The following is a 22,939-nucleotide window of genomic DNA, read 5'->3' as shown; positions in this document are numbered from 1 at the left end:
AATGGATGGAGAGGCAGGCGGTGCACGGGGTGCATGGGGATCGCCTGGAGATACTGTGTGGCTTTTACACTGCAAAGTAAGGGTTAACTTTGTTGTTTGTGATGTAAATTAACCAACAGTTTAATAATTATGTTACGTTTTGGTGGTTTTACCCACTTACTGTAGAAGGTTGTGAATGTTCTTGAGTGTTTTTACACTGTGTGAGGTTTGGAGGTTTGACATTTGACATTTGTCCGTGTGTAGTAGGGTTAACGCTGCTGTGTAGTAGGGTTAACGCTGCTGTGTAGTAGGGTTAACGCTGCTGTGTAGTAGGGTTAACGCTGCTGTGTAGTAGGGTTAACGCTGCTGTGTAGTAGGGTTAACGCTGCTGTGTAGTAGGGTTAACGCTGCTGTAGTAGGGTTAACGCTGCTGTGTAGTAGGGTTAACGCTGCTGTGTAGTAGGGTTAACGCTGCTGTGTAGTAGGGTTAACGCTGCTGTGTAGTAGGGTTAACGCTGCTGTGTAGTAGGGTTAACGCTGCTGTGTAGTAGGGTTAACGCTGCTGTGTAGTAGGGTTAACGCTGCTGTGTAGTAGGGTTAACGCTGCTGTGTAGTAGGGTTAACGCTGCTGTGTAGTAGGGTTAACGCTGCTGTGTAGTAGGGTTAACGCTGCTGTGTAGTAGGGTTAACGCTGCTGTGTAGTAGGGTTAACGCTGCTGTGTAGTAGGGTTAACGCTGCTGTGTAGTAGGGTTAACGCTGCTGTGTAGTAGGGTTAACGCTGCTGTGTAGTAGGGTTAACGCTGCTGTGCTGTGTAGTAGGGTTAACGATGCTGTGTAGTAGGGTTAACGCTGCTGTGTAGTAGGGTTAACGCTGCTGTGTAGTAGGGTTAACGCTGCTGTGTAGTAGGGTTAACGCTGCTGTGTAGTAGGGTTAACGCTGCTGTGTAGTAGGGTTAACGCTGCTGTGTAGTAGGGTTAACGCTGCTGTGTAGTAGGGTTAACGCTGCTGTGTAGTAGGGTTAACGCTGCTGTGTAGTAGGGTTAACGCTGCTGTGTAGTAGGGTTAACGCTGCTGTGCAGTAGGGTTAATGATGCTGTGTAGTAGGGTTAACGCTGCTGTGTAGTAGGGTTAACGCTGCTGTGTAGTAGGGTTAACGCTGCTGTGTAGTAGGGTTAACGCTGCTGTGTAGTAGGGTTAACGCTGCTGTGTAGTAGGGTTAACGCTGCTGTGTAGTAGGGTTAACGCTGCTGTGTAGTAGGGTTAACGCTGCTGTGTAGTAGGGTTAACGCTGCTGTGTAGTAGGGTTAACGCTGCTGTGTAGTAGGGTTAACGCTGCTGTGCAGTAGGGTTAATGCTGTGTAGTAGGGTGCTGTGTAGTAGGGTTAACGCTGCTGTGTAGTAGGGTTAACGCTGCTGTGTGTGTAGGGTTAACGCTGCTGTGCTGTGTAGTAGGGTTAACGCTGCTGTGTAGGGTTAACGCTGCTGTGTAGTAGGGTTAACGCTGCTGTGTAGTAGGGTTAACGCTGCTGTGTAGTAGGGTTAACGCTGCTGTGCTGTGTGTAGGGTTAACGCTGCTGTGCTGTGTAGTAGGGTTAACGCTGCTGTGTAGTAGGGTTAACGCTGCTGTGTAGTAGGGTTAACGCTGCTGTGTAGTAGGGTTAACGCTGCTGTGTAGTAGGGTTAACGCTGCTGTAGGGTTAACGCTGCTGTGCTCTGTAGTAGGGTTAACGCTGCTGTGTAGTAGGGTTAACGCTGCTGTGTAGTAGGGTTAATGCTGCTGTGTAGTAGGGTTAACGCTGTGTGTAGTAGGGTTAACGCTGCTGTGTAGTAGGGTTAACGCTGCTGTGTAGTAGGGTTAACGCTGCTGTGTAGTAGGGTTAACACTGCTGTGTAATAGGGTTAACGCTGCTGTGTAGTAGGGTTAACGCTGCTGTGTAGTAGGGTTAACACTGCTGTGTAGTAGGGTTAACGCTGCTGTGCAGTAGGGTTAATGATGCTGTGTAGTAGGGTTAACGCTGCTGTGTAGTAGGGTTAATGCTGCTGTGTAGTAGGGTTAACACTGCTGTGTAGTAGGGTTAACGCTGCTGTGCTGTGTAGTAGGGTTAACGCTGCTGTGCTGTGTAGTAGGGTTAACGCTGCTGTGCTGTGTAGTAGGGTTAACGCTGCTGTGTAGTAGGGTTAACGCTGCTGTGCTGTGTCGTAGGGTTAACGCTGCTGTGTAGTAGGGTTAACGCTGCTGTGCTCTGTAGTAGGGTTAATGCTGCTGTGTAGTAGGGTTAACGCTGCTGTGCTCTAGTAGGGTTAACGCTGCTGTGTAGTAGGGTTAACGCTGCTGTGCTCTGTAGTAGGGTTAATGCTGCTGTGCTGCTGTGTAGTAGGGTTAACGCTGCTGTGCGCTGTAGTAGGGTTAACGCTGCTGTGCTCTGTAGTAGGGTTAACGCTGCTGTGCTCTGTAGTAGGGTTAACGCTGCTGTGCTGTGTCGTAGGGTTAACGCTGCTGTGCTCTGTAGTAGGGTTAACGCTGCTGTGTCGTAGGGTTAACGCTGCTGTGCTCTGTAGTAGGGTTAACTGTGTTGTTTGTTCTGTACTTCGTAGTAGGGTTAACTGTGTTGTTTGTTCTGTGCTGTGTAGTAGGGTTAACTGTGTTGTTTGTTCTGTGTAGTAGGGTTAACTGTGTTGTTTGTTCTGTATTGTGTAGTAGGGTTAACTGTGTTGTTTGTTCTGTACTGTGTAGTAGGGTTAACTGTGTTGTTTGTTCTGTACTGTGTAGTAGGTTTAACTGTGTTGTTTGTTCTGTGTAGTAGGGTTAACTGTGTTGTTTGTTCTGTACTGTGTAGTAGGGTTAACTGTGTTGTTTGTTCTGTATTGTGTAGTAAGGTTAACTGTGTTGTTTTTGCTAGATGTGTCTATGTGCTGTGTGTGATGAGGTGGAGGAGTTGCAGTCTGACTCATGTGGGGCCGGGGCCAGCCAGCTCTAGTTACTCAGAGACAGGCAGCGCTGTGAGGCTCCTAACAGTTCCTTTGTCTGGGGCTGCTGCATGAAAGGCCTCTGTCTCCAGAGCGGCCTGGTGATTTCTGCCTCTGAACCCACCACTGTCAGGTCTGATTTCATGCTATTTCCTGAGCCCCCGCTAAAGAATACCCACTTTCCCTCCTCCCTCCACCCTTCCTGCTCCTGCTCCTGCTCCTTCCTCCAACCCCCTCCTCTCTCCCCCTCTGCCCACTGAGGAGGCAGGGCTGGTATTACTGTGGCTGGGTGAAGTCTGGAGTGCTGCCGCATATTGTATTGCATCATAGATGGCTATGGAGGCCTGTCCTTCTCGCTTTCTCACTCTAAGTCATAATTAGCAGTTGAATGGTCATGAGGTTAGATGTTTAGTGTTTCCTGTATGCACAGTAACTCAGGTATGTGCTCTCCTCTTTTGGCCCTCCCAGGCAGCAAGCATGAGGATGGCACCCAGAGCGACTCCGAGAACGGAATTGGTCTGCGCTTCGGCAACCGGAGGCTGGCTTTGGAGGAGAGGCTGAGGGTGGCGCAGGGAGGACAGGGGGGTCAGGGGGGCCGGACCACCAGCAACAGGACCTCCTTCATGATCGAGTTCTACGATGATGACAACTCCCGCAAGCGACGATCCTACTCCTTCTCGCAGACTGCACCGCTGCTTGGGGGCGCGGCCGGGGAGGCTCTGTGCCCCACGCCCCCCTCCCACCCTAAGTCCCCATCTACCACAACCACAGCCACAGACTTCAGCAAGGCCCCGTTATCAGCGGCCCTGATAGCGGGTGCCCCCACAGCCGCCCGGGTCCTGATGAAGCAGAGGTCTGAGGACCAGAGCATAGGAAGGAGCACGGTCAGTACAGGTCACCAGACAAATGAGCCCAGCCCCAGTGAGGAGAGTTTGAGGACCCCTCGGTCTCAGGGGGACAGGGACAGGGAGCAGGAGGATGACCAGAGCGATAAGGGAACCTACACCATTGAGCTGGAGAACCGCAACCCTGAGGAGGAGGAGGCCAGGCGCATGATAGACAAGGTATGGTCAGCTTTCTGAAGTATTTTCACACACCTCAAGGATTTATCTTTATGGGTTGGGTTGCTGTGAATACGATTTTTATTTGAAAGATATATTTTCTGAATTGCAGGTAGGAAAGCTGACCTGTTTTGAATGTAAGAATGGCCAAGTTCTTTCTATGTGTCTTGAATTAACTGTATAAAAGGTCATGCTGTTTTTCTTCAGTTTTCTAAAATGTCCGCCATAAATAACATCCACTAAGCATGCTGAGCTTTTGAAGCTGTAATGACCTGTCATAATGAATTATTACATCGCTATTTCCCGAATGAAAAGCATTTTACTATGTCCTCTGATGCTCTGTGACCCATGGGTAAAAGTACATTAGATTTCATTTTGTAATGTATTTTATTTTCAACTGAATGTGGTCGTTGCGAGACCAATTTAAAATATTTACATTGTACAATATGGAGTCTAAAACTTTTATACACTGAAGGTCTTGATCAGGTACTCACTAATATACACATTTTCAATGGTATATTAACAAAGAAATGTTACTGTCAGGAAATGGTACACCCAGCAGCATAGGTCTTTGCCCCGTGGCGGTCAATTTCCCTTAAGTCTCTCTGTTGTAATTAGCTCATATAAACAGCCACACACAATGAGAGAGTGAGCTATATAACCTGCTGCATAACCTGGCTGTCACAATCCAGTGCAACAGCTGCCATAATAAAAAACACTCAATCATAAGACTCACGCACAAGACTCATTCATAAGACTCACGCACAAGACTCATTCATAAGACTCACGCACAAGACTCATTCATAAGACTCGCGCACAAGACTCAATCATAAGACTCACGCACAAGACTCATTCATATAAGACTCACGCACAAGACTCATTCATAAGACTCACGCACAAGACTCATTCATAAGACTCACGCACAAGACTCATTCATAAGACTCACGCACAAGACTCACTCATAAGACTCACGCACAAGACTCATTCATAAGACTCACGCACAAGACTCATTCATTAGACTCACGCACAAGACTCAATCATAAGACTCACGCACAAGACTCATTCATAAGACTCACGTACAAGACTCATTCATAAGACTCACGCACAAGTCTCATTCATATAAGACTCACGCACAAGACTCATTCATAAAACTCACGCACAAGACTCACTCATATGACTCACGCACAAGACTCATTCATAAGACTCACGCACAAGACTCATTCATTAGACTCACACACAAGACTCAATCATAAGACTCACGCACAAGACTCAATCATAAGACTCACGCACAAGACTCATTCATAAGACTCACGCACAAGACTCACTAATAAGACTCACGCACAAGTCTCATTCATAAGACTCACGCACAAGACTCACTCATAAGACTCACGCACAAGACTCATTCATAAGACTCATGAGTAACTCCCTTAACCATACACAATTTAGAAAAGATGAGCAGAAGTGTCATCATCCATCCTCGCCTTCTTCCAAATGAACTGTTCTATTGACACCTAGGGACTAGTTTATGATCATAATACCTTTGCTGCAAAACAAGGTTAGCCTCTAGCTAGCGCTCACTCTGAACACAGCATTCCAAATGTTACATACCGCTGTAGAGTGAATCTAATGGGGCTCACCATCGAGCTCTCTCCATTATTCCATCGTCCTCCAGGGAGTTTAGAAAACCACCGGTTTGCTTATGTGACAGCTGCCTGCGTGCTTTCTCATGCTAAATGAAAAGATTTCTCAAAGGGCGAGTCTCAGAAGTAGAGAAGTAAGGATTTACTGCCGGTTTAAGATTCCCCCCAAAAAGCTGTTTAAACTCTTAAACATGTAGCCCTGAGATGTCATTTTTGACTCATTAAATATTTATATGGTACATAAAAGATGGCAATTGGGGCATGGAGTAAGTGGAGAGGGGGTGGGGCATTGGTTGTCAGATTTATTTAGAGCATAGGCTGGGAAGTCTTCTCTAAACTAGAAGTGTGATGATGGTAATTCCTATAATTAGCTGACACAGTAATTGGCACACTGCTCCCTGTCTTTTTACATGGCTGTTATGGATGTGTGAAGTGTGTGGGGGCAGTGCTTTGATCCAACTGGCCCTCGTGTTGGTCCAATATCAGTCACCTTTGTCTATGTAGTAGACTACCGTGAGTGGCAGTGATGAGTCATCAAGCTCTTTATTTTCTTGATGCTCAGGTGTTTGGGGTGGAGCAGAACCAGGATCCGTCTGTCTCAGGACCAATAGAACACCAACAGGGAGAAGCAGGGAAGGAGAAGAAGGAGAGGAAGAAGACCACAGAGACGGGAGAAACTGAAAAACCAAGCTGCCTTCCATCTGAGGTAAAACACCCCTTCCATGGAGACACACATTATTATACCCAATCTCTCACAGCTTTTAGTCATCATAGTCACCATAGCATCTACAGTTGAAGTCAGAAGTTTACATACACTTAAGTTGGAGTCATTAAAACTCGTTTTTCAACCACTCCACAAATTTCTTGTTAACAAACTATAGTCGGTTAGGACATCTTCTTTGTGCATGACACAAGTAATTCTTCCAACAATTTTTTACAGACAGATTATTTCACTTATAATTCACTGTATCACAATTCCAGTGGATCAGAAGTTTACATACAATAAGTTGACTTTGCCTTTAAACAGCTTAGAAAATTCCAGAAAAGGATGTCATGTCTTTAGAAACTTCTGATAGGCTAATTGACATCATTTGAGTCAATTGGAGGTGTACCTATGGATGTATTTCAAGGCCTTCCTTAAAACTCAGTGCCTCTTTGCTTGACATCATGGGAAAATCAAAAGAAATCAGCCAAGACCTCAGAAAAAAATTCTGGTTCATCCTTGGGAGCAATTTCCAAACACCTGAAGGTACCATGTTCCTCTGTACAAACAATAGTACGCAAGTATAAACACCATGGGACCACGCAGCCGTCATACCGCTTAGGAAGGAGATGTGTTCTGTCTCCTAGAGATGAATGTACTTTGGTGCGAAAAGTGCAAATCAATCCCAGAACAACAGCAAAGAACCTTGTGAAGATGCTGGAGGAAACAGGTACAAAAGTATCTATATCAACAGTAAAACGAGTCCTATATCGACATAACCTGAAAGGCCACTCAGCAAGGAAGAAGCCACTGCTCCAAAACCACCATAAAAAAGCCAGACTACACATGGGGACAAAGATTGTACTTTTTGGAGAAATGTCCTCTGGTCTGATGAAACAAGAATACAACTGTTTGGCCATAATGACCATCGTTATGTTTGGAGGAAATAGGAGGAGGCTTGCAAGCCGAAGAACACCATCCCATCATGTTGTGGGGGTGCTTTGCTGCAGGAGGGACTGGTGCACTTCACAAAATAGATGGCATCATGAGGGAGGAAAATTATGTGGATATATTGAAGCCACATCTCAAGGCATCAGTAGGGAAGTTAAAGCTTGGTCGTTAATGGGTCTTCCAAATGGACAATGACCCCAGCATACTTCCAAAGTTGTGGCAAAATGGCTTAAGGACAGCAAAGTCTAGGTATTGGAGTGGCCATCACAAAGCCACAAACTCAATCCTATTTGAAAATTTGTGGGCAGAACTGAAAAAGCATGTGCGAGCAAGGAGGCCTACTAACCTGACTCAGTTACACCAGCTCTGTCCGGAGGAATGGGCCAAAATTCACCCAACTTATTGTGGGAAGCTTGTGGAAGGCTACCCAAAACGTTTGATCCAAGTTAAACAATTTAAAGGCAATGCTGCCAAATACTAATTGAGTGAATGTGAACTTCTGACCCACTGGGAATGTGATGAAAGAAATAAAAGCTGAAATGAATCATTCTCTCTACTATTATTATGACATTTCATATTCTTAATATAAAGTGGTGATCCTGACTGACCTAAAACAGGGAATTTTTACAAGGATTAAATGTCAGGAATTGTGAAAAACTGAGTAAATGTATTTGTCTGTGTATGTAAACTTCAACTGTATCTCATTCAGTGATGTGATGCTTGAGAAATGTAAACATTACTGAGATTCATTACTATGACCCTGACGTACTTGGGTGGAGTTGCTCGCTGTCTTTTTCTGTGACCCTCAGATTCCTTCTCAGGGACGGGACAGCCTCTGAAGACTGTTGAGTGTTAATATGCCAAAATAGCATTTATTTTCCAGTGGAACTCCCATTGTTTTCGCGTTCTGAGGGGAATGATGCACAAAACAGAAATGAGTGACAGAGGCCTGTCTAAAGTGGCATATCTATTTACTCTAAATGGGGGAAAGCAGGAGCTCCTGATTGCATTAAGATGACTCTGTTGGAAGGGGAGTAGTGGACTAGTTGTGTCAGCCAGGCACTCCCTGACTTGACCACTTCCTTGTTATTGACAGAGTAGGCCACTCAGGACCTGACCTAGTTCATAGAGCTATGAGAAATTACACTTTCCCCCCTCCAGGCAAGTTCCATTCAAGCACGAGGGGAGGACGGAGACTGTATATACAGTAGGCTACAATAGTCTATGTGGATCCCTGATCTCGATATTCTGTTCAGGACTATTTCTGCTATTCTGTTCAGTTACTATTTCTGCTTTAGCTTGTGACTTTCTGATAGGACTCCATGCAAAGGAATACACTTTGGCTTTGTGAAAACAATATATTCTCCTCAGTAGCACTAGAGTGTACTAATAAAAACAGATATAGCCAGAGACCGATCATTGCTTAGACCATGCTTAGTTTAAAATATGAATCAGTTAATACATAATGAATATGATTTAACTCTTCAGGCTCATCACTGAAACATAAGACCATTCAGAGGTGAATGAATGGCAGCAGAGTTGTGTTCTGTGTCCTCCCTGCTACATGTGGATACTCCCTCCAGCTCTATGTGGCCAGTAGCAGGGATGTGTTGATTTGCTAGGTTAACTGTCTCTTCCCATAGCCGAATGGGGTGAAGTGCCATGAGTCTGTCAAGAGAGACTAGGATAACTGTCTCTCTCTCTCTCTCTCTTGCACTCTCTCTCTCTCTCTCTCTCTCTCTCTCTCTCTCTCTCTCTCTCTCTCTCTCGCACTCTCTCTCGTCAGAGTGTGTCTGAGAACCCGGTGGCAGTGGGCAGTAGTCGCTGGGTGTCTCAGTGGGCCAGTCTATCTGCTAACCACACCAGGACTGACCCAGAAGGGTCTGGGGCTGAGTCACCTGCCTTCGTCCATCAGCAGAGAGGTACAGTAAGGCTCCAATATTTATCAAAACCAGGATCATGTGGATCTGCATCTGTATTTGTGAAGGTGTATTTTCTTCACATAATAGCAGAAAACTAGAAATGTTGCTTTACTATTTTTGTTTATTTCTGCCAGAAGCGGATGCCTTTGAGTCGGGCGTGTCCATCCGAAGCGCCAGCTCTGCCACCTCCAGTCTCACAGAGCGCAAACGCAGGACCCTCCCCCAGCTCCCTATCGACGACCACCGGGCTAAGCCAGGGAAGAGCTTGTCCGGCCTAGGCCTGCATCGCTCAGAGATCGGAGAGAAACAGGACACGGAGCCCCAGGAGAAGAGCCAGGTGGAGCATAAAGGAGACGGGGCGTGCTTTACCTCCATAGAGGAGGGGGATATGATGAAGAGCAAACAGAAACAGACCAAGGCCCCGCTACAGGCCTCCTCCAAGCCCCCTCTTAGACCTATGAGCAGCAGTGAGAAGAGGTCCGAGGAGAGAAGGAGGCGGGCAGAGGACAGGATTCAGCACCACATCAAAGAAGGAGTGGACGGGGGGGAGAAGTCAGGGGGCAAACCTTTGGTTCGCCAGGGCAGTTTCACCATCGAGAAGCCCAGTGGTGTGGTGCCAATTGAGCTGATCCCCCGGATAAAATGTGGTGCTGGTGTCCTGGGCCGCGAGCGCAGCGACTCTGTGGGCAGCATGGACACAGCCACCCTGCTGAAGGACACAGAGGCTGTCATGGCCTTCCTGGAGGCCAAGCTGAGGGACGAGAACAAGCTGGACAGAGCCAACCGGGCAGGTTCCATCTCCCCCGAGTCAGACGTGGACACGGCCAGCACCTATAGCCAGGTGGCAGGGGAGGGAGAGAAAAAAGCAGCCCACCAGAAACGCCGCTCCCTAAGCAGCCTGCACAAGGAGAAGAGCAACCTGAGCTCAACCTCCAAAACCGCTGCCAGCACCAACGCCCGCGAGCGCCTGGAGAGAAAAACCAAGACCAGAACTGATCCCAGCCGGCCAGAGGGCCGCCGCTCCGTCCAGCCTGCCTCCTCGCGGGCACGCCAACCATCCCAGGACCTCACGGATGACGATCAGACCTCGTCTTTCCCCATCTCCGACATCCTCTCCTCTGACCAGGAGAGTTTGTATAGTCGCTCGTACGGCCGCAGCCACTTCACCTCTACGGATGACCTGCTACATTCAAAACTGGAGGCCAAATCCAGCAGCAAGACCAGCTCCAGTAAGTCCAGTAAGACCCTCCAGGCCGCCACAGCTTCCTCTCTGGGGAAACAGGCCTCTCTGCCCCAGCCACGGCCTACCAGAACGTCCCTGCTCCGCCGGGCCCGGCTGGGGGACACGTCCGACACGGACCTGCCTGATGCAGACAGGATGTCTGTGGCCTCCGAGGTGTCCACCACCAGTTCCACATCCAAGCCTCCGTCTGGTCGTAAAGGCCCCTCGCGGCTGGACATGCTGGCCCAGCCCAGGAGGACGCGGCTGGGCTCCATCTCGGCCCGTAGTGACTCAGAGTGTACTGTGGGCCGGAGCAGCACCTCCTCCCCTCGCCTGTCTGCAGAGACCGCCCTGCGTCTGGGACTCCGCTCCTCCACCCCCACCGACAACAAAATGGCTCCTCGCATGAGGGCCAACAGTGTGTCCAAGCTGACCGAGGCCAAGTCCAGAATCAGCCCCTCCATCCACAGCACTCCCTCAGGTGAGATCCTGCTCTCATCTCCGATACATTCCCTCTGATATAAAGTACAGCTTGAAACATTCAGTATTCTATTATTTAATGTAAAAAACAGTTAAGGGGTAAAGGAGCAAGTCAAATGCTAAGTGTGTTTTTTTCCCAGCCCTTTGTCTCCCCCCCATTCTGGTGTAAAGTAATGTTTAGGATTTTTCCACTATTACATCATTGCAGCTTCTTGTCCTTTCTTGGTCATTGTTTGTCCTTGTCCATGTGTGTGTTGTGATCAGTGTAAATCACTCTCATTGTCTGGCTGTCTGTCCTGTTCAGAGAGCCCTCAGCCTGAGCCTGAGCCTTCAGAGGAGGAGCTCATGGGTACTGTACCAGAGAGAGCTCTGTGTGTGTGTGTGTGTGTGTGTGTGTGTGTGTGTGTGTGTGTGTGTGTGTGTGTGTGTGTGTGTGTGTGTGTGTGTGTGTGTGTGTGTGTGTGTGTGTGTGTGTGTGTGTGTGTGTGTGTGTGTGGTGTGTTTAGTGTGGTGTGTTTAGTGTGGTGTGTTTAGTGTGGTGTGTTAAGTGTGTGTGTGATGTGTCCCTCTCTTCAACCTGCCACTACAATGATAACCCTAATGCTCTACTCCAACCTTATATCTTATTGGAACTGTTTATGTCTGTTAGATGTAGAGGTACCCTAAATTACTATGGACACAAGTTTCAAATTGGATAGAAGTGAATTGTTATTTGCCCAAACCCGCTGACCAATCTTTTATTCAGTCTTAATTGCCAATAAGCTAAGAGTTACAGAGCCAAAATGATTACATCAAGTGTTACTGAGCCAACCTAACATCATTGCTGATGCAAGACGAGCAAATGTTGTGGGCTGCGCTGGATTGTGTTATTAGGTTGCTGTACTCCGCCTAGTGGAAATATTAATTTAAGACATTGTCATAGCATTTTAGAACTTGTCATGTAGTTAAGTAAAATGTTATTGCAGTGAATCCAATTGATATATTTTAAATCTAGAGAGAGCATTAGGTCATCCATGTACAGGCTACAGTAGGCCATTAGGCGCAGATGTAACATTGTGATCCCACTGGGTACAGACATCAGTTCAACGTCTATCTTTAATTTGACATTTGATTGAGTTGTCAGCTAACGTGAATTCAATGTGAAATCAACAAACAAACAAAAAATCACTGTGTTATTGGATTTAGGTTCAAAGTTGGAGGAAAAAAGACTTTTTGCAAATCTAATCAGTTTTCCATGTTGATTCAACATTATCACATCGATTTTTTGTTGTTGAAATGATGAGGAAACAACGTTGATTCAACCCGTTTTTGCCCAGTGGGATGGCTTAACAAATTCCCTAAGATGAATAACTAATCAACCATGAGTATGGCAGTAACCTCACCTTCTAACAGAGCACTACACTCTTAGGAGAAACCTTTTTGGTTCCAGGTAGAACTCTTTTTGGTTCCAGGTAGAACCCTTTTGGGTTCCATGTACAATATAACCCTCTGTGGAAAAGTTTCTACAAGGAACCCAAAATGGTTCTACCTGGAACCAAAAATGGCTCTTCAAAGGGTTCTCCTTCAAAGGGTTCTCCTATGGGGACAGCTGAATAACACTTTTAGGTTCTAGAGAGCAACTTTTTTTTAAAGAGTGTCGTCACTGGAAACAGGAAACTGAGACAGTCAAGCACTGGATTCAGGCCTACCTAGGAAGATACATTACAATCAATCAAATGTATTTATAAAGCCCTTTTTACATCAGCAGATTTCACAAAGTGCTTATACAGAAATCCAGCCTTAAACCCCGAACAGCAAGTAATGCAGATGTAGAACCACGGTGGCTAGGAAAAACTCCCCTAGAAAGACAGGAACCTAGGAAGAAACCTAGAGACTAACCAGGCTCTGAGGGATGGCCAGTCCTCTTCTGGCTATGCAGGTGGAGATTATAAGAGTACATGGCCATTACGGCCGGATTGTTCTTCAAGATGTTCAAACGTTCATAGATGACCAACAGGGTCAAATAATAATCACAGTGATTGTACAGGGTGCAACAGATCAGCACCTCATAGCCAAGCATGCAGAGGTCGAGACAGCAGGTGTGGTAGAGAGAGTGAGAGGGAGAGTCAAAAACAGCTGGACCGGGACAAGGTAGCATGTCCGGTGAACAGGTCAGGGTTCCATAGCCGCAGGCAGAGCAGTTGAAACTAGAGCAGCAGCACGACCAGGTGGACTGGGGACAGCAATGAGTCATCAGGCCAGGTAGTCCTGAGGCATGGTCCTAGGGCTCAGGTCCTCTGGGAGGGGAGGGAGAAAGAAACAAAGAGATAATTAGATGAAGTATACTTAAATTCACACAGGACACCAGATAAAACAGGAGAATTACTGACCCTAGCCCCCTGGCACATAGACTATTACAGCATATATACTGGAGGCTGAGTCAAGGGGGTCGGGGGACACTGTGGCCACTTCCGACAATACTATAACTTACTATAACAATATATGTTAATATTGTCTAGCTAGAGGGAGAGAGCAAGTAGTATACCTTGATTATGTGCCACTGTTAAAACCATATACATTTCCACTATCAGACCACTTTCCATCAGCCTCATGTCAGGCTATCAGCCTACATTCCGCCAGCCTTATCTCAGGGTATCAGCCTACATTCCACCAGCCTCATGTCAGGCTATCAGCCTACATTCCACCAGCCTTATCTCAGGGTATCAGCCTACATTCCACCTGCCTCATGTCAGGCTATCAGCCTACATTCCACCAGCCTCATGTCAGGCTATCAGCCTACATTCCACCAGCCTCATGTCAGGCTATCAGCCTACATTCCACAAGCCTTATGTCAGGCTATCAGCCTACATTCCACCAGCCTCAGGTCAGGCTATCAGCCTACATTCCACCAGCCTTATGTCAGGGTATCAGCCTACATTCCACCAGCCTCATGTCAGGCTATCAGCCTACATTCCACCAGCCTCATGTCAGGCTATCAGCCTACATTCCACCAGCCTCATGTCAGGCTATCAGCCTACATTCCACCAGCCTCATGTCAGGCTATCATGTTCCACCAGCCTCATGTCAGGGTATCAGCCTACATTCCACCAGCCTCATGTCAGGCTATCAGCCTACATTCCACCAGCCTCATGTCAGGCTATCAGCCTACATTCCACCAGCCTCATGTCAGGCTATCAGCCTACATTCCACCAGCCTCATGTCAGGCTATCAGGCCTCATGTCAGGCTATCAGCCTACATTCCACCAGCCTCATGTCAGGGTATCAGCCTACATTCCACCAGCCTTATGTCAGGGTATCAGCCTACATTCCACCAGCCTCATGTCAGGCTATCAGCCTACATTCCACCAGCCTCATGTCAGGCTATCAGCCTACATTCCACCAGCCTCATGTCAGGCTATCAGCCTACATTCCACCAGCCTCATGTCAGGCTATCAGCCTACATTCCACCAGCCTCATGTCAGGGTATCAGCCTACATTCCACCAGCCTCATGTCAGGCTATCAGCCTACATTCCACCAGCCTCATGTCAGGGTATCAGCCTACATTCCACCAGCCTCATGTCAGGCTATCAGCCTACATTCCACCAGCCTCATGTCAGGCTATCAGCCTATAGAATATCTTGTCTATGATTTGTCTAGAGGTCAGAGTTACAGAAATCTGCTTTGCTTTAACTTTAAGATAGAATGCTTTAGACACTGTGAGCATCTGGTGCTTTCTGAGTGAGTGAAATAACTTCAAACAAAACAGAAATGATCTCTTGATAACTATATCTTTCTGCCTGACCTTAGCCTCTAACAGGTGGAGACGGCTGCCCCCAGAGTACGGATCCACCTCAGAGGAGGAGTTTGGCTCCAACAGGAACTCACCCAAACCGGGGCGCACCCTGCGCCCCCACTCGGTCCTGAGGGGTACCAGACTAGGGGGCTCCACCAGCAGCCTTAACTCTGGTCAGGTTGGCCCTGGAGGCATGGTCCTCAAACACCGCATGAGAGAGCAGGAGGAGTACATCAAGGACTGGACTGCTCACAGCGAGGAGATTGCCAGGTACTCATCTTCTCCGACTTACACATACTCACACATACATACACAAGACTGCACGGGTACATACACAAACACATATACACACACCTCAGCTAGCGCATAATGTTCTAGGAGCCATATGTTTCTTAGAGCTTGGTGAGAGCGTGGCTGTCCTATGGTTATTTTGCATACAACCTTCCCACAACGTTCTGGGAATGGTACAGGATACCCAGCTAGTACATAATGTTCTGAGAACCATATGTTTCTTAGAAGATAGAAAGAGTTTTGTTGAAGCTGAGAACGGAATGCATATTTTTAAATAACATTCTTTGAACGTTACTAATGTTTTTTGTGTTCTGAGAAACTTGCAGAAAACATTATGCTGAAGAACTGAAATTCCCACAGAAGAAAGGTGTTTCTTAACATTCTCAGAATAATTTGAGAACATGACTTTAAATAGAACCATAAGGAAACCTGTAGAAAACGTTATGCTGAAGTACTGAAATTCCCATCTATGTTGTTAAGTGTGTTCAGGTGAGTTGGCTGCCCCCACTAATTGGCCACGCCTGATCTCAATGAGTGATTGTTTCCTTTAAAATGGGGTCTGTTTGAATAGACTAAAATGAACAGCTTTGTATGAATTTAAAAAACATGACATGTGAGCGCCATCCTGGTGGTGCAGTGGACTAATTCCATGGATAGATAATAGAAGATCATAGGTTTGAATCTCACCGACACAGTGCCACAATAAAAAATCAATATGACTGATGCCTTAGCAAATTCATTTCCATGTGCCCTATCTGTACATGGAGTTCAAAACAGTTAACCCAAACTAAGCTAGCAGCATTATTAAAAGCATTATTGAAACATGTTTTCAGAACATTATTTAATGACCTTTTTCATTTCTGTTACATTTACATTTAAGTCATTTAGCAGACGCTCTTATCCAGAGCGACTTACAAATTGGTGCATTCACCTTATGACATCCAGTGGAACAGTCACTTTACAATAGTGCATCTAAATCTTAAAAGGGGGGTGAGAAGGATTACTTATCCTATCCTAGGTTCTCAGAACGTAAACTTTCAGAACGTAAACTTTCAGGGAACCATAGTAAATAGTTATCAGAACCTCCCTGCAACCTAAAAATGTACACTCCCAGAACAGGCAAAATGTTCATTTAAAAAACGTTCCGTTTTACCGGTCTGGAAACGTATGGCTTCATTCCCAGAACTAATGGGAAACAAAAAACACAAGTTCCCACAACTTCCATGGAACCAAATGTGCTAGCTGGGGGACACACAAACACACACACAAGAATCTATCTACTTCTACTCATTCATATCACAAATATTTGTTATTTGAATCCACAAGGAAGTTCAGTTCAGTTTATATGCCTCATGGACATGGCACAATTGGTAAATAAGATACTATCTGTAGATAGGGCTTCCCAATGAATGGCTTAGTGTTTTCTCTCTGATCAAACAACGGTCATCTTTAGTAAGTCCACTCTAACGGACTCTGTTCTGTGAAGCTGTAATAAATGGTTCCCGACTCAGCAGGGACTTTCACACAGTATGGTGGTCATGAGATAGAACCATACCATCTTAGACATAGAGCTCCTGTGTTCTCCTGCATGGAAAGGTTGGTTTATCATCAGTCACTGTCTCTATCCTCTTCCCTGCACCCCTCCTCTTCCTGCATATCTTCCACTTGACCTAGTAGTCACAGGGAGACTGAACTGAACAGACAGCAGTGAGAAAAGGATTGATTCAACCAGCCTCATAGAGCAAGCACAAGGACTTTCTTACGCATCAGACAAGGACATTTAAAGTAATGGAGGACAATATTAGGTTATCGTAAGCAGCTCTTAGTGAAGCATTTTTGAAGTTCAGGTTCCTTGCATAAAATGCTTGAAAAGGATATGATCATTTACAAGTGAATATTGTTAATTCACATTGAAAATGGTCCTACCTCCATCTAGTGGACAGTATGTAGAATGGTTCTATGAGTTGTGCTGTGTCAGTTAATTATACATTAAACTAATTGCTTTTTGTTAAGCCTGACATGCAGATGTTTCTCAATGTCTAATGAGTAGTCTTGGTTTATATCATTGTGAGACATCTGTTTGTGTGTACTGATTTATTGAAGTGTCACTCTCTGCCCAGTTCCAACAGCCCGTCTGATGTATCATAGGTTATTTCCCTGTGTGCGTAGGATCAGTCAAGACCTGGCCAAGGACCTGGCCATCCTCGCCCGGGAGATCCACGACGTGGCCGGAGAGATCGACTCGGTCAGCTCCTCTGGAACGGCTCCCAGCACCACGGTTAGCACCGCCGCCACGACGCCCGGCTCCGCCATCGATACCCGCGAAGAGGTAGGCCGCACGCAGGAGGGCAAGCAAAAGGTGCTTGACATTTACTTTATTCTCTCCTACCTTCCTTCCTTCCTTTTCTAAACTACTAACGCTCAATGGCTTCTGCTTCAGCGTCGCTTTGTCTTTGATCTGCTGCCGAAGGTGTAAACTGTGAACTGGCATTTCTTGTATCCCATTTTGAGTATACCTGCTGTATACTGATCAGATATGACTAAAAGGTGTATTTGCATTCTCTTAACAAGCTTTCCTTGATCTTTCCCTGCCAACTTCTTTAATACCTAATTCATAACTATGTAACTCATAACTATGATAACCTAGTTAATCTGTAGCATGGCCATAGCATACATACATTCATACAGAGAAGATACAGTATAAATGTTCCATTCATGGTTAACAATCATATAGCTGCCCCATATAACTAACAAGGTCTTCCTCTTCCCCTCACAGCTGGTTGACCGTGTGTTTGACGAGAGCCTCAACTTCAGGAAGATCCCTCCCATGGTGCAGAACAAGGCCCCTGAGATAAACGGACGCCCTGTGGAGCTCCGTCCCCGCGCCCCAGACAGCCTGGACTCCCACTCTGCCCTCCGCAGACGCACATGGAACAGGGATGAGGCGGTGGTGGACAGTCTGCTGCTCACATCTGTCTCTCAGCTGTCAGCTAAAATCAGGCAGTCTGTTGACAAAACAGCAGGAAAAATACGGTAACAATCAAGCTCTTTAAGTTGTTTATATCTGTATATCTGACATTCACAAGAGATCAAGGAGATATTAAGCAAAGCAACTTTATGGTCTATGATTTTTACAGAATATTGTTCAAAGACAAGGACAGGAATTGGGATGAGATTGAGAGCAAACTCCGATCTGAGAGCGACATACCACTTCTAAAAACCTCTAACAAGGTAAGGAAGAAACGGGTTATAAATGTAGTTTTTCCTTATTTATTTTTTATAAATAAATTGTCATAACGAAGCAACCTTTTATTCCTCTCTCGTGTCCCTGCCTTCCCCTTTTCTCTCCTGGAACAGCAGATCTCCTCTATCCTCGTGGAGCTGAAGAGAGTGGAGAAGCAGCTACAAGGTAAGATAGCATGGTAGACCACCACTAAGAAGACTCTGTGGGCAGTAGTATTGCAAATAGATTCAGACTTATGAACACATTTAGTTTCACTATATACATTCCACTTGCTTTATCATATACTGTATGATCCCAATCAAACACAAGCTCACCCATTTGAATCTCCTGTATTTCTCATTCAGTGATAAATGTAATGGTGGATCCTGACGGCACCCTGGATGCCCTGAGCAGCCTTGGCCTGACTAGCCCCCTTACACCCAAGCCCACTCCTGGTTCTCAGGGGCCCCAGGAGGCCCTCCCAGGCCCCACAGCCTCAGCCAGGGGCAACACAGCCTCCTCAGCCCCCACTGAGGGGTCAGGGTCTGGGTCAGCCAGAGACCTGGGAGGCCTGCAATTCAACCGCATCCACCCCAGTGGAGAAGAGAGTGCCATCCCCCAGAAGTGACATTCACACCCTCTGTGCAGCTTCATATGTAGAACACCCGCCTCAAAGAACAATTTCCCCTCTTTCTGAATGTTTTTGAATGAAGATCCACCACCCTATAGTCTACTGTATGTCAGAACCCAACAGGACAGGCCTTAAGCAGGATTTCTTCCCTTCTCTTTAGACGTACAGTCATGCACGCATGACTAAGTGTCTGCTCAATGGCATATTATTTATTAATGTCAATGGACATGAACAACACCACTAAGTCAAGCAGCTCGCATCAATCGATACACACAGAGGAGTGGTAGTCAGCAATGTGTGTGGTCGAACTCTAGCCAGGCATATTTGCATTCTGGAGTTTGGTTACCATCCTCCTCTATGCAAACTGGCCACAGACACACCCTGTGGTAAAGACAACTTCTAGAGTGCCTCCCCATCTTTCTTCTTACCCTTCGTACTGGCACCAGCTAAACAGTGAACACTTTGTATTTGTGTCGCAACAAGTAGCATTGACATTTAGGAACAAGATCGACTGAGTAGATCGCTCTCTTTCGGAAAACTTGCTTGTGTCATCGTAATTAATCATACTAATTTAGTAGGAGTTGTCGATTGTATGAAAACAATTGCTTTCAGGAAACAAATGTTCTTCTTTTACTATAGTAATTCAAACTTACCAAAGCTAACAGTACAGAATTTTTTTTTTTATGTGAGCCAAGTTTCCTGAAGTGAAATAAGTGTACTGTGGAGCAAACTCAAGAAATGTTACGTATTGTATTTTGAATGGCAATTTATCTGTTTTGCTGGTAATATGTTTTCTATCTGTTTTCTGCACACATTTGACTAAAATACTGAATTTCAAGCAATTATGTACCCAGCGAATCAAATAGATTGTTATGGTGATATGCAATTCACACAAAACCATTTTGATACTGTTTGAAACGGTTTTAGACTATATTACAGTACAATTTTAAACTATGTTACAGTACAGTGCTGCTTGTATGTAGCCTAAGCCTGGTCCTTGACCTGAGTGACATATTTCATATGATTTGTATTACTTGATATGTGGTGTCTTTGCAAACTGGAAGTGGAAACGAAAATCTGACTATGACCCTATTTGTTTCAGCTTGGGCTGTTTTGAATCAGCCTTATTTACTGTAACACTTCATACAGTAGCATGCTCTTGTTCTCGACTCCATAATAGTTTACAAGATGTCCACCCTGAATGGCCTTGTTTGGAGAAAGCTGGTGGGTCTTCTTTCAAAGGGGCCTCTGTCTGTTTCCGTCTTTATTTACAAGGACTTTTTTAAATTGTATCAGACAACATGACTGCAAAGAGCTTTACTGTCAAAGCGTCATTCGCTGTGGCCACTGTCATTACTTCACGTATGAATGATGATCATAAAGTCATTTGATTTCTTTCGCAAGCCTTTTACTGACATTGAATTTCTCACTCTTCTACATTTCCATAAAGGAGGATGTTTTTATGTACTCATACGGTATGTGTGTATAGACCTAGACCTCCTCGTTGAGTTTGCTGCTTCTCTGTAGTTCCTTTTTGGAGGGTTAGCCTGACCATTGTACAAGCCTTTCCATGTAAAGTTATGTGTTGTAGTATAAAATAATTCAAGATAGTGCAACAATATTTAGACACTTAAGCAATAGTGAAGTTAGGTACCAGAAGACATGCTCTCCATCTTTTCTGCTTTGTATACAGACTTTTGATGTCACTAAGTGCCCAGTTTGAATTGTAGAATGGCATTCTTTTTAAATTATGAGTAATCATCAAGTAGTCGGCTGAAATTATATAATTTTGCACATATGAAATGTGTCAAAGGCTCTTCAAGTGTCACCACGAGTGGTTTTTGGATACAAAAGGACAAAACCAAAAACCTAAATTCAACAACAGATATCAGAAGTAGATGCCTTGCCTCTGTGTAGCTATTCTCAGTACACTATCTTAACCATAACCGTCATGTTTGTCAGTATATGACATTTAAAAAAAGAAAGCAATGGTAAGAATTAAGTGCTCAGTACACTTTTTGGGGGGTTATTTTTAAAGTTTACACATTTGTTATCTTATCAGTGTTTTACTTTTCTGTTTCATGTTTTGTATAAACCACAACTTTATTTATTTTGTTGTTCATTCAATGTATTTTGTTGTTGCAATTCATGTGTTTTATGTTTTTTGTTATTTTACATATGTTACTTATTTTCAATAAAATAAAAAGTGTTGATCCATCCCCGATTTACATTTCTTTTAGCTGGAGAAACAAAACAGGTTGGTATCCAATTAGTTAAGATAGAAATGCCATTCAAACTTTAAAACAGGCAGAGCGGTCTGGAATACTTGAGGTGTGGTTGTCCTTTAAAGGTCCTTTACAAACACCAAACCAACTTCTACAAACGGGCTGAACATAGATTGTTGATACTGTTTTTACTTATTGAATTATTACCATTTTATTCCATGGACCCAGTTTTCCTTCAATGAAAATGAAGCAGTGACTAGGACTGGCCAAGGGGACCCCAAATAACATATTTATCAAATAAATAAATAAACACACCTAGCAATAGTTATGCAATGTGACCTATATGTCACATCTGGTAGAAAGGGGAGCAAACAGTTTCAACAATTTGTATTTCTGCATTTTGAACCGTCATTAAGGTGGCTACTTAGAATAATCTCAAATATAACATTTATTTTGATGTGTTTAACACTTTTTTGGTTACTAGATAATTCCATATGTGTTATTTCATAGTTTTGATGTCTTCACTCTTTTTCTACAATGTAGAAAATAGTAAAATAAAGAAAAACTGGAATGAGTAGGTGTGTCCAAACTTTTGACTGGTAGTGTATATTCATTTTACCCTAGCCAGTTGATAGTAAAACGAGGACGAATGTCAGAGAACAGCTTGTTAACACTGGTCTGAAGTTCGTCTGAAATGTACCATTATATTCGACATGATAAACAAACTACTGCCATGCCTTTTCACACACAAACATGGATGTACACAGATAAAAGAGACGAATACTTTCAAGTAGATAGTTTTCGTTTAATTTACCTCATCCACTCTTGTTCATATTTGGAGCTACTTCCTGAGATTTGATTGATGAAACAATCCAGCCAATGGTTAGGCAGTTTCGGCAGAGGGGCGTGATTGGTCAGGAGTAAAAGATCCAGAGTACCAATCACATTTCCACTTGCAAATATCTACAAATTTACAAAATATTTTACTAATTTAAATATCTCTTGGTAACGTGACAACAGTGACAGAACTCTGAGAGCTCGTAGATTCTAAATCTGCAAGTGTATTTTTGATTCACAGCAGAATATTCATACTCGTAAATTGATTTAATAATTCTCATTCTGAAAATAAATTATACTTGCAAATCTTATTTAATGTATTCAAATATCAAATTACAAGTTTGCGACCGTTGTTAAATCTTTCACACACCATGACTCAAGCTTGCAAAAACGTAATTACACATTTGCGAATTGTACTTGCAACAACGCATCTCAATGTGGACCACTTCATTCTAATCCCATACATTGTGGGAAGTGCGCGTGTACAATAACTCAGTTCAGCCTTACACTCTTTAGACCACAATTTTTTTGAAACTTTGGCAAAAGTTTACAAAACCTAGTCAACTCTGTTCATAACAGATTATAGTTATGGAAACAGAAAATTGTGTTGAGATCAAATGCTTCAGAGATGAGAAAATTAGCTAAATGTGGGCCAAAATGAAAATACTGAGTTACAGCTCAAATAAGGAAATCAGTTAATTGAAATTAATTCATTGGGCCCTAATCTATGGATTTCACATGACTGGGCAGGTGTGCAGCCATGGGTGGACCTGGGAGCCAGGCCCAGCCAATAAGAGTTTGTTTTTCCCCACAAAGGGCTTTATTACAGACAGAAATACTCCTCAGCACCCCCTAGTCAATCCTGCAGATGAAGAAACCAGATTTGGGGCTCCCGAGTGGCGCAGCGGTCTAAGGCACTGCATCTCAGTGCTAGAGGCATCACCTCAAACCCTGATTCGATTCCAGGCTGTAGTTCAACCGGATGTGATTGGTGAGTCCCATAGGGCGATGCACAATTGGCCCAGTCATTAG

The 22,939-nt window shown here is 44.7% G+C and overlaps 1 protein-coding gene and 1 long non-coding RNA gene across 12 annotated transcripts in view; both read left to right on the top strand.

The window, feature by feature from the left end:
• cep170aa (centrosomal protein 170Aa) overlaps positions 1–21,062 on the top strand; it is a 74,800-nt gene extending 53,738 nt beyond the window's left edge. For 4 of the 11 annotated variants that reach the window (XM_052477993.1, XM_052477983.1, XM_052477984.1 and 1 more), the window contains 11 exons: positions 3,417–4,012; positions 6,212–6,355; positions 9,090–9,225; positions 9,360–10,928; positions 11,232–11,276; positions 14,715–14,970; positions 17,140–17,350; positions 17,768–18,024; positions 18,129–18,222; positions 18,349–18,400; positions 18,580–21,062. In XM_052477993.1, the coding sequence (XP_052333953.1) occupies positions 3,417–4,012; positions 6,212–6,355; positions 9,090–9,225; positions 9,360–10,928; positions 11,232–11,276; positions 14,715–14,970; positions 17,140–17,350; positions 17,768–18,024; positions 18,129–18,222; positions 18,349–18,400; positions 18,580–18,842 (3,623 nt within the window). In that variant the 3' untranslated portion in view covers positions 18,843–21,062. The remainder of the gene's footprint in view (positions 1–3,416; positions 4,013–6,211; positions 6,356–9,089; positions 9,226–9,359; positions 10,929–11,231; positions 11,277–14,714; positions 14,971–17,139; positions 17,351–17,767; positions 18,025–18,128; positions 18,223–18,348; positions 18,401–18,579) is intronic. The other 7 variants (XM_052477985.1, XM_052477988.1, XM_052477987.1 and 4 more) reach the window with 7 other exon arrangements.
• On the top strand, positions 13,553–14,270 carry LOC127911426 (uncharacterized). Its single transcript, XR_008078412.1, has 3 exons — positions 13,553–13,654; positions 13,791–13,973; positions 14,159–14,270. It is a non-coding gene; the product is annotated as an uncharacterized LOC127911426 (long non-coding RNA).
• Positions 21,063–22,939: the final 1,877 nt, after the last annotated feature.

This window comes from Oncorhynchus keta, chromosome 24 (genome assembly GCF_023373465.1).
Source record: "Oncorhynchus keta strain PuntledgeMale-10-30-2019 chromosome 24, Oket_V2, whole genome shotgun sequence".
Taxonomy (NCBI): Eukaryota; Metazoa; Chordata; class Actinopteri; order Salmoniformes; family Salmonidae; genus Oncorhynchus; species Oncorhynchus keta.
Note: the sequence above shows the minus strand (reverse complement) of the source record. Positions and strands in the feature narration are given on the sequence as shown.